At 38.6% G+C, this 15,537-nt stretch overlaps 2 protein-coding genes across 9 annotated transcripts in view; one reads left to right on the forward strand and one right to left on the reverse strand.

The window, feature by feature from the left end:
- chst10 (carbohydrate sulfotransferase 10) overlaps nt 1–15,537 on the reverse strand; it is a 155,879-nt gene that overhangs the window by 93,032 nt on the left and 47,310 nt on the right. The window lies entirely within an intron of this gene.
- LOC137032497 (uncharacterized) lies at nt 8,094–11,470 on the forward strand. Its single transcript, XM_067404257.1, has 5 exons — nt 8,094–9,193; nt 9,297–9,416; nt 9,946–10,080; nt 10,195–10,263; nt 11,378–11,470. Exons 1-5 carry the CDS (start codon nt 8,903–8,905, stop codon nt 11,468–11,470), a joined length of 708 nt encoding a protein of 235 aa, XP_067260358.1. The 5' UTR covers nt 8,094–8,902.

Below are 15,537 nucleotides of genomic sequence, written 5' to 3' on the forward strand. Positions count from 1 at the left end.
TTGTCCGTAATTTCTGGGGAGACCAGAGTAAAATTTAGTGACATGATGTTTGGTTGGCAAGAACTGTATAGAAGTTTAGATTCAGCAGTATGATGAATCCCTGAATTCATGAGGCTGTGTGATTTTGAACTAATGTGTCTCTATCATAGTTTTTACTCCTGCAGGTCATTAGACATGGCAGAGGATAATTCCAAGGCAATGGTGGTGTTAAAGATGAAGACTGATTTTGTAGATTCAAGAGAAAGTTAAGTGCATTCAGCATTTAAACTAAAGATACCCTCAAAAATGGCTACTGGCATAACATATTTTAAAGATTAAAACATTTACATTTGACCAAGGGTTATGTATGTTAATTTGATGTTAAATTCAGTCTAAGTTACAGTCTTGAGAGGCTGCTGAATTGATTATTTGTGAAGAGAGAGAGAGAGAGAGACGGCTGGGGTAGAGGCAAGGATACTCTGTCTGTCTGTTATCAGTCTGCTAAAGTTTAAACAAAACAAAGCAATGAGACTAGAACCAAAACAACCCAGCTGACTTTTGTGAAAAAGAATTAAAATGAACAGAGATGTTTTGAGACTGAATAAAAGATCATGTAAGAAACTAAGTAAAGATCTACAGAACAAATGGGAAGTTTAAAGATATGCTTTTAGAATTAACACCAAAAGCAACTTTGAAAGTAAGCAGTTTATAGTCATGTGTGTTTAGTGTGAATGAGTGTTTTATCGTTACAGATGGGTTAAGTGAAACGAGAAATTTGGAGAAGCAGATATTTGGGTTGAATCTGATGAAAAGACGATACAGAACATGGGACGAGCTTTAAGTGGATTTTTTATCCAGCTCTGTCTACTAATGGTAATTACGACCACTTTTGTCATTTATGATATTGATTTGAATTACTCTCTGGATTAAGTTTAAGTAGTTATGGAAAATTGGAATTGAGAAATTGAAGATTGCCGTCCATGAGTTAAAATCCCTTGTCTAAATTCAACTTGGGGTCTGAATTTAAACACTGTCAGTTATGTGTGATCACAATGCTAAATGTAAAATGTAGACTTGACGGCAGAGAAACAGTGACACACTGGCAGTAAACAAGATTATCCAGAGAGCCCAGTAACCTACATAGAACGAAGGATGATGAGAAGAAAGATCATTGTTGTTTGATTATCCTTGATCAAGTCTGTACACCATGACTTGACCTGCTAGATAAACCATTTGAACTGTGAGTACGTGTTGTTTGTAGATGGCTCTGTCTTCAGACACAAAACAACAGGCTGGAATGGCGAAGGATAAGTTGTGACCATGGAATGTGAAGTGTTGGTTTCAGAGCTACTGTCCTCTATTTGGCATAAGCAGATGAGTTTTGACCCTCACTGGAGGGGTAGACTGACTGAAAGAATTGTAAATGAGTGCGCTTCAGAAGTACACCAAGCATTGGCTGAGGTACCTGCTAATTGGAGCTAAACATAAGAATAAAGTGGTCCTGTTTGTCAGAGAGTGTGTTGAGACTACAGACTGGAGTCTCAAGAAAAGAGTGACGATGTGAGTTACAGTGAGAAGTTAGGAGCTTTTATGACAGAAAACAAGGGAGAAGTCAAGGTGGAAAGAATTGTGATTATCTATACAAGTGCTCATTATTAGTTTGGGGTGGTAGACGATCTTTGGGGTGCTGTGGTTTGAATTTCTGGTTGTGCCCAAACTAATAAAAAAGTTTCTGTTTCTTTAGGAAGTGCTGGAGCAGACACAGGAGATTGTGTGTAATCTGTCATCTGAAAATAACCTTGATTTTTCTAACTCTTTACAGAGCATGCTCAGAGACAGAGAAAACTGGAGGAAATCTGGTTGTAGAATTACAGATGGATTTTAGTTTAGTGTTGATGGCAAATGTTGTTTAGAGGAACATGTCACCAACCACTATGATCAATTAATGATGAACAATGTATCAAAAAGGGGGATGGTAACTAACGAATGGATGGCTGAAAATAAGCCTGAAAATTCTAAATTAGGTTGGAAGAACCCATTTTTGGGAACTGAAGGGGCTAAACAACGAGTGGCATCAACAGAATTGTGTGAACATGACATGTTGAACTATTGCAAAGCAATGTTTTCTATTTTCTATTATGTTTTCTATTTCTATCTGTATCCTATCTAAAATTTTCATGTAGGTGAAATCAGCTCAAGGAATTCCAAATCACCACTGAGGCTGGACAATGACATCATGGGCTACAAAATGGATCTGTTGTGATAAGATGTTATAGAACCTAAATTTGCATGCTATATGTCTGTAAAATGAGGGATTTCTATGATTTGGGTGATGTATCTGAATTTGTTGTTTGTATGAAGATCAGAAATGAAGTAGAAGCAAAGAAATGTAAAATGTGACTGAGGTATTTGACTTCATGGTAAAGCCCATTCTTTATCTATCCTATTTAGCTTGCTAAAACACAGGGTCTATCCCCACAGAAAAATCCTTAAGCATTTTCTAACTTTCTTCACCTCACTGTGATGTGAAATGAAGTAGAAGTAATCATTAGTTATCAATGAATGATAAGAAGAGGGAATTGTTGTGGAAATTTTAAATTTTCATATGCTTTTTACCTGTATTCTTGTGAAATATGATGCTTATGGAACATGATATGATGTTTGCTTAAGTGGTAGTGTTTAACATAGTATGGGGAAATTCAAGATGTATGTTTAAAACATGTCTGTGCTAACAATGTGTGGAAAGTTACAGCCACTAAGGGATGTTCCAAATATGGTAAAAGGACAGAGGCTTCGGCCTTGGAGGTTAGAGATATAAAAGTGAGGGGAAGCTTTCGTTCTTGGTCTTACACTCTGCAGCTACTTGTGTTTCTGTATGACCTGTCTGACCTTTCTTGCAAGAAACAAAAGCTTTAAAGACAATTGGACGTGTTTGTCTCTTATGCAGTAGAGTCGGAGTTGATTTTTGCCACAACAGAATCAAGTGCATCTGAATTGTTTTTGTTTTACTTTGCCTTTTGTTCTGCTTCTAGCTCATTTAAGACCCCTATTCCTTTTTATTTAATTTTTTTAATTTGGTTTAAACAAGATTTAAGCAGCAGGTTGGGTGTGTCGGGTGCAGGGAGGCAACGCGTCCAGGTTGATAGCAAAGGCAATTTTCCTGTTTCATAACTGCCCTTTGAGTAACTGCCTGCGGGGTCAGACTCAATTTTGACATGTCAATCTGGCCGTTGGCGTTAATACCTCGCTTGATAACGCAATTGTGCTGAGAGTCCCTGTTTGATAGGCTGTGTTGTGGTGCAAGGGGGGCAGGGCATCCGCGGACACCACAGTCGAGTGTGGGAACGTCTAGGAGAGGTTGCCCCATCATTGAGTTCTCACCTAGGCACTCACAATTCACTTCAGACCTAAATTAATGACATACAGTCACTTCACCTAATTGAAAACCACAGAATATTACATATTCTTCGATCATTCAGGTGCGGGCCAACTCTTTTACTCCTAAGCCATACCATCCCTCTATGTTTTATGACGCAACAGTGCCCTCGCCGGGCCCCGTCATAAACTTTGCTGTGATAGGAAGTTTAAGTTTCACTTCTCCCCTCTAGCCCTTCTTGTTTTATTTTATTGCTATTCTATTTTTATTCTTTTCTATTTGTTTACCGTTCTATTTCATTTAATTGCATCCATCCTGTTCTGTTCTGTTTTGCTTTTCTACTGTGTTTGTTTCTTTCAGTTCATGTAAAGGCAGAGCCTGTGAGAGCCATCATGGTAAACTGAATAATAGATAGACGACCGAGCAGCAAGAGTCATCAAAGGACTCTTAGAGCTACCGCCTGTCAAAATCTTTATTTAAATCCAGCAGTCACTCACATAAATTGACCCAAGTGAGCATTCTTGGCTATCGACAGTTAAGTGACTAGCCTACATTATTCTAACTGTCTGCATCAGTTAACTGGAATCAAAAACAAGAATTATATAATCATGCATTATCATAATTCGTTAGCCCTGCGCGTGCTTGCATTGGCTCTGTTTGTGCTGTCTTTCTCTCGCCAACAGCAAGCCAACGTGTTCAGACCAGCCAGCCCCGGCACCCACTGGGACCGACTCGAGACCTGGTTGGGCGCCCTGACCAGCACGTTCCTGCCCAACATCGCTGTGGATCCCCAGCACCTAAGCAACGAGCAGCTGGACGACAACCTGAATTGGCTGATGGCCCACGATCCGACGCCGAGCTACAAAGAATGGGCGAAAGTCATCCGAGCCATTGCCCACAACCTCAAGCTCCAGGCAGAGGATGCCCATAGGAATCAGGCCCAGACTCAACATCACCATGATCAGCAACTCGTCGAGACCCAGGACCAGCGTTGGATGAATCCAAACCCGAGCTACAGGAGGAGCTGCAAAGACTTCAAAAAGCCTTTGCAGAGCTCCACCTGGAGGTGGAGCGTAGAGTACTGCTGGAAAAGAAATCCAGAAAAGAACTAACTGGAAAACTCCAACACAGCAAAGCTCTCCTAATCAAAGCAGAGACTGAGCTGAAAGAAAGACACGCTGAAGCCAGGGCCTGTGAAAACCATCTTAAACCGGCCCGGAAAGAAATCATTGCTCTGAAACCACAAAGAGACTATTTAAAAGATGGACTTGACACTGGTTACAGATAACTGAAAAGTGGCCTGGGAGGGGAAACACACGTCACAGAGTTTCCCCTAACCAGTCAGGAATCCCTAGTGAAAAGGGGGTTAAAAGTCCACTGCCCAAAACGTCCAGCAGCCAACAACCTTTGTCAGCAGCTGTCAAATCCAACTGCCAGCAACTGCGACATGCTTTTACTCAAAAGCTTTCTGACCCTGCATCAGATCAAGGGCTCCCTGATGCCATGGACCTCAAACGGTGCAGACTGAAAAACCCATACACTTGCTACAGCCGAATGCAAAGGGTCTACTATGGAGCACGTAACCATCCAGCAAGGGAGGAAGATTTCATCTTCAAAACTCTGTCTCCCCAAAAGCTGCACCCTGCAGTGAGTGATCAGCTGGCAGGATCAGCTTGGCCTGCTCACGGAGCATGTCTACTCAGCAGCTGAGAGACCAAGCAGAGAACTGTAGAAAAAAAGACTATAGAAAATCCAACCAGTTATCCAGTCTCTGATCACTGCCCAGAAACCTGCCCTAACCTGTTTGAAAAACTGATAAATGGAGCTAAGAGACAAAATCAGACTCTCAAATCACAAAGATGTGAACTGAATGTACAGCCGCACAGTCAAAATGAGGTCCACCTTGAACACATAGCTCCCATGCACCACGCCATTGGTCGAGTGAACCTGGTACCTCCTGTGTGCGTAGCACAAATGGACATGTTTCCCTGTTTCATCCACAAACACCTGTTAGACTCCTTTGAGTCCTTATTTAACTCCAGACCGCTGAAAATCTGGGCTCAAGTGTGTGAACTTCTGCCTTTCCAGTCACCCAGACCACCTGAGCCAGACGGTCAGGTCACAGAGGTCACGGAACTGCGGGAACCCCGTCTCAGAGCACAGTTCAAGTTCGCTACCCGGCGCACTTCAACTCACCATAGACTGTAACTCCCTCTGCTCCAAGGTCACGACAGACTCACAGCTGAATGATGTAGCTACAACAGACATTATTCGCACACTGTGGGCAGACAACCCAGCCTTCAGCCACACACGGTTATGTGCTCTCAGTGAAAGAACACAGGACCTCCTATTTGCCAACAAGCACACACGCTTCCCATTCTGCTTTTGTCTGCCAACCATGATGACTGCCAAGGACACCTGCGTTTTGAACTTGAAATGGAATGACCTGCGTCTAACCCATCACTTCCTGGACTTTCCAGACCTTCTGACGCACTCTAAAGCTCATATGGACAGTGCAAATGAGTTGTTGTGGGCCGCAAGGACGGTACAGCCCCCTGTTGTTCCTGTCAACACTGCCAACTTCCTGTCAGGCCAGACCATCCAAGAGATCTGCATCCTAATCAACATACAGGAAACTGTAGTACCACCTCACACCAAAGGGGGTGCTGTTTGGCTCCACATACAGGAAACTGTAGTACCACCTTACAAAAAAGGGGGTGCTGTTTGGCTCCACATACAATGTGGTCAAACCCTAAACCACACGCTGGGCTCCTTCAGACTTTTACCTGAAGGCGTGGAACTTGGACTCTAAATGCCACACCCCTAACAGAAGTGTCACCCTATGTAGTTCACAGTTGGCTCAACGAATGCATGGTCACAGACATCAGCATTACCAAAGCCTACCATCTAGAATGTATATTGAACCACGGCCCCTATGACTTTAAACTCAGGTTAACAGTCATTAACTTAATACCAGCTGCAATGGTCCCAGAAGGAAGCTCAGACAACACAAGGTTCACAGCATTCTTCAAGATCATCTCGATCACTTCCATCAGGCCAGTACCCACAGAACAGGTGCGCAGAATGGAGCTGATGGAGGACCAACACCTTGTAGCACCCACAGTTGTTAACCAGCCTGCCTGTGAAACTCAGGAAAGCACTGCACCTCTGACAGCCAACCTGACAGCTGACACCACAACGAAGGAGCCATCCCCAAGGTTTGAGTCTAAAGGCCAACAGATTCAGAAAGATGCAAATGCCATAAAGAATGATGCAGACTGTCAAAAACTCTGACAGGTCCTGATCAAATTCAAAGTGACATTTTCCAAAGACCTTTTGAACTGTGGCATCACTAACCTTTACATGGTGCACAGTACAACACACCCAAATGCTCCTCCCACCTTCAGCAGGCAGCACAAAATTCCCATTGCCTCACATGAACCAGTGCAGGAGATTGTTTGCCCAATGGAAGAAAAATGGGTAACACTTTAGAATAACTCACGCTATGAAGCATTAGTTAAGCATTAGTAAATAGTCAATTCATCATTTATAAAACATTAATAGACATTAGTAAGCCATTTATAAATACAGCTATAAATGCTTTGTTCTTGATTTATAAGCATATCTATAATGAGTTTAATAATTGTATTTTCATACTTTATTAATGATTAATTTATCATTTCTAAATTATGTATTTCATTATTCACAAACCAGTTATTTAGGAGTTGTCAGTGGTTCATAAGATCATTTAGGAAGTGTGACTAAATGATTAATACAATATTTAAATGTACATTTATGCATCTTATTATTTAGACATATAGTAATAGTTACTTAGTGTGTTAATAAATGCTTTATTAACATATTCCTAGTGTCAAAACTTCCACGGTACTAACTTTAAAACATTAGAGAACAGCAGTGCAGAAGATCACTGAACCTTTAAATCTCATTTATAAAAGCTTTACAGAGCATAAATAGTCCTCACTTTAGATGAGCTCACAAAAATAGTTAACTGACAACTTCTAAATGTTTTATAATTACCTGAATTAATCATGAATTGCAGTAGGAATGTGTGTTAATAAAACACACTAAGTAACTATTACTATGTGTCTAAATAATAAGATGTATAAATGAATGTTTAAATAGTTTATTAATCATTTACTTACACTTCCTAAATGAACCACTGACAACTCCCAAATAACTGGTTTGTAAATAATGTAATACTTAATTTAGAAATGATACATTGATTATTAATAAAGTATGAAAATACAATTATTAAACACATTATAGATATGCTTATAAATCAAGAATAAAGCAATTATAGCTGTATTTATAAACTACTTACAAATGTCTATTAATGCTTTATAAGTGATGAAATAACTATTAACTAATGCTTAACTAATGCTTCATAGTGTGCAGTTACTATAAAGTGTTACCGAAAAATGTGTTATCTGCCCATGCAACAGCACCTATTCAGATGGCAAGTGGCGACCCACCAGCGACTTCAGGAAGCCTGTGTCATTATATCTTGATGCAACGGGAGGTGTTGTATCAAAGATTCCAGAGCAAAGCAAACGAGTTCTGTATTATGCACTTACTTTGCCTGGAAGTGGCAGAGATGCTCCACCTCTTCCTGTCTGCGAAATGCTCAGCAATGAGCACAGTATTCCAACCCTAAGTTTTTGGTTGATGCAGTTTCAGCTGAAACTGGCAAAGTACACCAGCCTTAAAATTCAAAAAGTGGAAACTGACTACAGCTGGGTTTTGATGCAAGCTGCAGTTCTGGCTTTCAATCGAGAAAGCATTGAATCCTACCTGGAGTGGGCCTATGCTGTCTGCAAGAAGAGCAAGACATGGGCAGAGATAAAGGCATGTACTGATTTGCATCTCTGCTCTGCCCACATTATCAAGGCCGTCAGTGTAAGCATCGGAAGGAAGACTAATGACAAAGGACTAAACGAGTTCTCCACTTTTGTTTTGGCCAGACTTCAGAACACAGTAAATGTAGAGACAGCCAGTGAAATTTTCAGGCACCTTTGTGTTGTGTTCCTGGCCAGCCATGTCAATGGAACAGTTAATAACAGCCTTCAATTTCTTAAAGGCCTCATTAACCAAGAAGGAGAACCGGCAATGGAAGACATCATGGATGAAGAGTACACTGACATCTGGGAAAACGAAGAAGAAAGGAGGTCAGCCAAGACAATTGTGGGAAGATCTCCATATTCAAGAGTGTTCAAGAAAGTCTTTGAGGAAGCTAAAGACAATGTTCATACAGAGGAAGAGGAAGATGAAAACAACAGAAATGTGTACTACTGTCCAGAAGTCCCCACCGTCCTAATGGATAACTACATGGGAATCTACCCACTATGGAGTGGAGTACTTCTAGGGGACTTGAGGAAATATGCATCTGACAAAGAGGACACAGGCCATGCGTCAACCTCAGAAAAGACTCGAGATACCAATTGCCATGTTGAAACATGGTTTTGAATCGTTAAAAATTCCATTCTTCACAAGAAAAAAAAATTCAGACCAGCTGAATTCATTCAAAAAATGTATGCCTCTCTCAAAGGCCGATATAGAGAGCACATTATTAATCACAATCTACCTGAAAACCTCCTTGTGAGGCCATTGAGGCCAAAGAAGAGTGTGGTGTTTGCTGAGGAAAGCTGGGCTAAACGGGAAGAGCCAGCACCAAAACAAGAAGGGAAGTCAAAGTACTACTCGATTCCAAAAAAAGAGCCCAAACCTAAAACAAAAGTAAAGTCCCCTAAAAAGGTTGATAAAACAGACAGTAGCCTGCCAAAAGACCGAAAGTTATGTGACATGAGTATTTCTGAACAGGTAATTCATGCAACAAAATAACAATAACAAATAACATCAATCATACATTTCCTTAACGATGCAAATTCTTCTCAGAAATCATTAGAATCTACCTATTTCTTAGGTGAAGTTTTTGTGGACATGTCCAGACACAGAGATGGTTGTGTCAAAGTTCCAATCGACCTACACACTGAGACATGCAGAGTTCAATACACTAAGGCCCCACGAATTGGTAAATGGCGAGGTAGGTCAGTGACATTACAAAGTGAGGAGGGAAGAATAAAGGAATAAAGAATGGAGAGAAGAGGAGGATAAGGAAAGAAGGAAGGAGGGAAGAGGAGGAGGAAGGAAGGAAGGAAGGTAGCGAGCGAAAGAAATGTAACGGGGGGAGAGAAGGAAGTAAGGAAAGAAAGGGGAGAAAAGAAGGAAGGAAGAGAAATAAAAGGAAGTGAGATGGTGAGAAAAGGAAAGAAGGTAGGGAGGCATAGAAGAATAGAGGAAGGTAACAAAAGATGGAGAGGCAGGGAGAAAGTTTTTTTTATTATTATTTGAACAGTCTTATCCCATTTTAAATTTTGGACAATTATAAAAGACACAACTTCATTCCAGTCTGAAGGTATGACATAAATTTGACGGTAATCGACTGTCAATTTTTGTGAACATTTTTAATATTAGGTCATTCAATTACATATCTTTGTGTGTATTAAACAATGGCATCTTGCAATATAATTTACCATATCGATATCATTTTAATTGTTAATTTATTGCCTCAGGCCATGGAATGTTACATGTATGTAGTGCTACATAACCAAAACAAGGCTGGTTGTCTCTACCTACTGAATCACTTTCTGACAAATGTAATTCTGCATGGCACACAACAGCAGATGGTCCGACAGGGTTTGTCAACTGTGAGTTTATTTTCAGTCCTCATTGAAACTTAAACATGAATCAATAAATTATAAATATTTTGTTATATTGTACAGCAAATGTGTGATGTACTTAATTACTTTGTGTTTTAACAGGTGAACTTCGAATCCTATGAGGGAGCAATATCCTTTGTCAATATCAACAGAAATCACTGGAAATTTGTGGTGAGTACTGAACATACAGTAAGACTATGCACTGTACTGTATTACCTGTGAAATCAGATAATGCGAATGTAAACATACACTTACATACACATTCATTGTTGATTTACACACACTCACACATTAGACTTTGCTATAATCCTGGGTAGTCTTCATAGGCAATAAAATTCATACTGTAGAAACTGTTTATTCTATCCTCTAAATTTATACATATCCACTTTTTAAAACTTAAACTAATTTTCTGCATCATTACATTTAAATAATAATAATAAAAAAAAATTGAATATTTTATTAACTCTTAACTCTTTTATAAACACGCATTGCCCTCTGCTAGGCACTTTATTTTTTTATTTTAGGAAGTATTTTTGTTTAAGCACAATGTCATTCTGACCATAATAATGTACCAAATCTAACTCGTATAAATATTACAGTAGTATAGAAAAATACTATACATATATTTATATTTAAAATTGAACTCCGAGCCTCCTGTACCCATTCTGTGACATAAAACAACTTTCCTGTGCAAAGGATCATGGGGGCCTGAAGTATCCAGCAGTTGTACCCTTACAAATCCTTCATTACGAAGGGCCCTTTGAAGTGGCCATTTTTGAGCACTTCGATTTGGAACGACCCTTCAATATGCCGGCCATGATTGTTTTCACTCCGAAGTGCCCTTCGGAGGGCGATATATCCCGTTTGGAATGCACTGATTGCTAAGTATTGTTTAGCCCTGTATCCTACCTTGTCTCTGTGTTTCTTTGCCCTTGTCTTTGTTTTTGACCCTGGACTGTTTTTCGTGTTTGATGATCGTTTGCTGCCTAACCTGACCATTGCCTGTGATTTGGATTACTCTTTTGCCTTGCCCTCTTGTATCTGTTTGCTGGTGTTTGACCTCTGCCTATACAACTATGCTCATTTTAATAAAAGCTTGCATTTGGATCTACCACCCTGTCATCTCAATTCCAAACATCACAACGAGGAACATACAGTGTCAAATATACTTAGTGTCCCCGCCCCACCCTGCCCAACACACAGACACACAAGTGCACACAAATTCATACTTTTAAAGAGTTAACGTTCCAATTTATATTATGTTTTTATTTCCTTTTGTGAGCAGTATCTTCACGCATTGTCGGAACAAATTTTTGTCGTGGATCCCTTGACGGAGGACCTTGAGGATTCGAAACAAGCTGCAAAGAAATTCCAGTAAAGCATCACAGGTTACACTTTAAATGTTATTGAGGAACAGTGGCTATGACCTGTATCTCTCGATTTATAATTTCAGAAAGTACTTCAGAATGCGCAAAAAGAGGCATGGAAAAGAAGACTGGACCAGGATAAAATGGCAGCCAGGAAAAATGAAACACACATTTCAAAAGGATGGTACCAGTTGTGGGGTATTTGTGATGGAGGTGAAATAATTAAATAAATGAATTCATTCATGAATTAATTTGTACCCACTGTGAGGAATTTAAACCACACTTTTGTGAGAAACTCTGTAAGCACTGCTGCTGCTGCAGTTGTGATTTTTTTTCCCCCAAATTCCTACAGATGGCTAAACAAACTATTGCCCAATTTCCAGACATTCCTGATGCCTTGGACATTAATCCATCAAAAGTATCCATTTCTAAGCTCCGGAGGGAAATGGCTGCATGCTTGCTATCTGCCTCAGCCTGTTTTTCACAACATATGTAAAATATTTAATTGCAAAAATGTTAGTTTTCCATGTTTTTTTTTTTTATTTATTTATTTTTTTTTTTTAACAATAGATTCAAACGATGAGTACTGTGGTGTGTGTGGGCTAAAAGAACTTCCCAAAAGAAAGAAGAGTAAAGATCCTGTCATTAACTGGGTATGTTTTTTTTCTACCATTACATGTCTGTCAACTGAAATGATGGCTTTGAAATTAAGAATTTCACTTTGTGTAGTATTAATAAGGTGTGTAGTGTTATCTTCAAAAATGTTTGTGATTGTTTTTCAGTTTTGCGAAAGTTGTGAACACTGGTCCCATGATGCCTGCATGACTTTACCTGTCCCTGACGAGCAATCTCCATGGTGTTGTGTGTTGTGCGAAAGAATAGGAAAGAAACCATAAAAATGAACAAGCAAGAAAGAATGTTAAGGATTCAAACGTGTTAATATAACACATGATGCCTGTTGACTTGAGCATCATCATTAAGACTTGGTTACCTTTTATTTGGGAATAACACATAAATCATATTATACATTGCAACATTTACAGTTTGAGAGTAATGTTTTCTTCTTTCTGTTGCACTGTTTTGCACTTTATATTATAAAGTTATTTTTTTACAGCCACGCACAATTATCTTTAAAATACTGTTTATTCTGAAAATTATTTTTAAAAAAAATAATTAAATGGGTTGCATAATGTATTTTTCTATGTATCAAAAGTGTACTCCCCTAAAACAAGCCTTGTGCATTATAGAGAATAATATTCTGAGTACTTTACAGTTTGTTTGACAGTTTTAGGCCAAACAGTGTTTAAGTTTAATGGATTTAAATGGGTTCAGTGCTGTATATGAGAAATACCAGATTAATAACTTGATAAATAAACCTTGTGCATCATAGAGAATAATATTCTGAGTAATTTACAGTTGGTTTGACAGTTTTAGGCCAAACAGTGTTTAAGTTTAATGGATTTAAATGGGTTCAGTGCTGTATATGAGAAATACCAGATTAATAACCTGATAAATAAACCTTGTGCATCATAGGGACTAATATTCTGAGTACTTTACAGCTGGTTTGACAGTTTTAGGCCAAACAGTGTTTAAGTTTAATGGATTTAAATGGGTTCAGTGCTGTATATAAAAAAAACAAATTAATAATCTGGAAAACAAGCCTTGTGCATCATAGAGAATAATATTCTGAGTACTTTACAGTTGGTTTGACAGTTTCAGATCAAATGGTGTTGTGGTTTAATGGATTTACAGTATTGTATACATTTAATAAAAAAATAAAAAAAAATATGATAAAATATGTGAAATGCTAATTCCAAAAACAGAGGCTTGTGCAATAAAGGGGATATTTTTCTGAACATTTTACCATTAGTTTGATATCATAATGTCATAGTTAAATTGATTAATTAATTTATAAGGCTAATTAATATTTATTTTATTTGGTGAAATTAAACCTTGTGCAATGCAAAGGAAACTTGTTTATGAATATCTGAGTTGGTTTGGGCTGAAAAAATGAAATGTGCTGAGAGTTTAATTAGGTATGAAACCGAATGTCTGACGAATGTCAAATGTTAAACTAACTTTACCGCCGTACTACAGTCCTCTATTACCCTGGAAAGAGTGCACAGAATTGGACCAAAGAAAGACGAGGACCGTGATAATGAGGTTTCACAACTATAAGGACAAACAGGCAGTTTACACCGCCGCACGGGAGAAAAGGGAGGCTTATTACAAAGACCATCAAGTTCGTTTCTACCCGGATTTGGCTACGGGAATTGCCCAGCTGAGGAAGAAGCTTGACCCAGTTCGCGAGGAACTACGTAAACTGGGCATTCGCCATGGAGTGTCTCATCCTGCAACCCTGCTGGTGACTTACGAGGGCAAAACTCATTATTTTAAAACCCCTGCTGAAGCACACGTTTTTCTCAAGAAAATACAGGAACACTCACATGAAGAGAGTCAGGAACACATGATGATAGAGCCAATTAATGTGATATGTGATTTGCTGTGAGTACGACACAAATAACTATAACTAGCCCATTTTTTATTTACTGTATTTTTACTATTTTATCTTACTTATTGTCAGACACGTAATCATTCTGTACTAAAGTTTGAAGTTATACATTTACAAAAGTGTAACGTACAGCAGGACTATGTACTCATATTCAACAGTGATCATACGATGTCACATTATTATGAGACAAATTATGGGTTATCAACAAGTCGAGCACTAATCGAAGTGAGCAGGAGTTATAAGTTACTTGTTAGAGTGTAGCAGTAGCAGTAGTATTTAAAGTAGGTCGGAACAAGAGAGTGGTTTGACTGATCCTCATTGGGGTGGACCGGTCTTAGCAATAACGGGAGACCAACAGGGGAGAGGGGGGTTATATTAGTTCAATGTGTTGGATGTTTGTTCTAGCATCCCAATATGTTATGCCTATAAGCAAGGATAGTTTTACATTGCAAAGCAACCTAAAAAAAAAATCTTATTTTTTATAAGTTCTGTCTTAAGAAATGAATCTTAATATTATTTCATGGAACTGCAGAGGTCTACAACGTCTTCAAAAGATAAAACAGGTCATGAATAAACTGAAAGAAATGAATGCTAAAATTGTACTGTTGCAAGAAACTCATCTTATTGATGATAGTATAAGGGTGAGAAGGAGGTGGAAGGGCACTGTGTATGCGGCACCGTTTACATCTCAAGCTAGAGGGGTTATGACACTAATTCATGAGTCGGTTCCATTCAAATTAAAAAATACTATTAAAGACAACAAGGGAAGATTTCTAATAGTTCAAGGATATTTGCTATCAGAAATGCTAAATATAACCAATGTTTATGGTCCTAATGTAGATGATAACAATTTTTATAATGACCTATTTCTCACTCTCTCAACGCTTCCAGGACTACATATTATAGCCGGAGACTTCATTTGCACATTAAACCCACAAATAGACAGATCAACTGGGGTTGACAGTTCACATAACAACTGTAGGACTACAATACATAGGTTTATGAAAGATTTAAATTTATTAGATATATGGAGAGAGAGAGAGAGAAATCCGAATATTAGAGCTTATTCCTGTCATTCGGGTACTTTTAACACATACTTTAGTATAGATTGTTTTCTTGTCTCTTCAGAATTGCAATCTAAAATTTCTGACTGCTCTTATGATGATATTGTGATCTCAGATCATGCACCATGCTGTTTGGTCTACAGAGATGACAAATTATTAAGAGATCCACCCAGATGGCATTTCCAACATAAATGGTTACAAGATGAAGACTTGGTAAAATATTTAGAAAAACAGATAGATGAGTACTTTCAAATCAACACTATACAAATTACTGCATGCGTTAGGTGGGAAGCTTTCAAGACTTTCCTGAGAGGGCATATCATCAGTTATACAGGTTCTAAATTTAAAAAAAAAAACACAGGAAACTAGATTACAGTTGGAAAATAGAATAAGAGCCCTTCAAACGAAAGTAAATAATTCTGAAAATATTAGTAATTTGCAATTGGAGAAAGAATTATTACTATTGAGAGCTGAATATGATAAGCAGTCTGCTTTTAGAGCT

This window comes from Chanodichthys erythropterus, chromosome 12, assembly GCF_024489055.1.
Source record: "Chanodichthys erythropterus isolate Z2021 chromosome 12, ASM2448905v1, whole genome shotgun sequence".
Classification (NCBI taxonomy): Eukaryota; Metazoa; Chordata; class Actinopteri; order Cypriniformes; family Xenocyprididae; genus Chanodichthys; species Chanodichthys erythropterus.

Excerpts from the sequence above, each read along its gene's own strand:
- LOC137032497 (XM_067404257.1), top strand. The coding sequence starts at position 8,903 with ATGTATGCCTCTCTCAAAGGCCGATATAGAGAGCACATTATTAATCAC. Across the intron at positions 9,417-9,945 it reads ACGAATTGGTAAATGGCGAG|GCCATGGAATGTTACATGTA; the intron begins GTAGGTCAGTGA and ends TTATTGCCTCAG. Across the intron at positions 10,264-11,377 it reads GAAATCACTGGAAATTTGTG|TATCTTCACGCATTGTCGGA; the intron begins GTGAGTACTGAA and ends TTTTGTGAGCAG.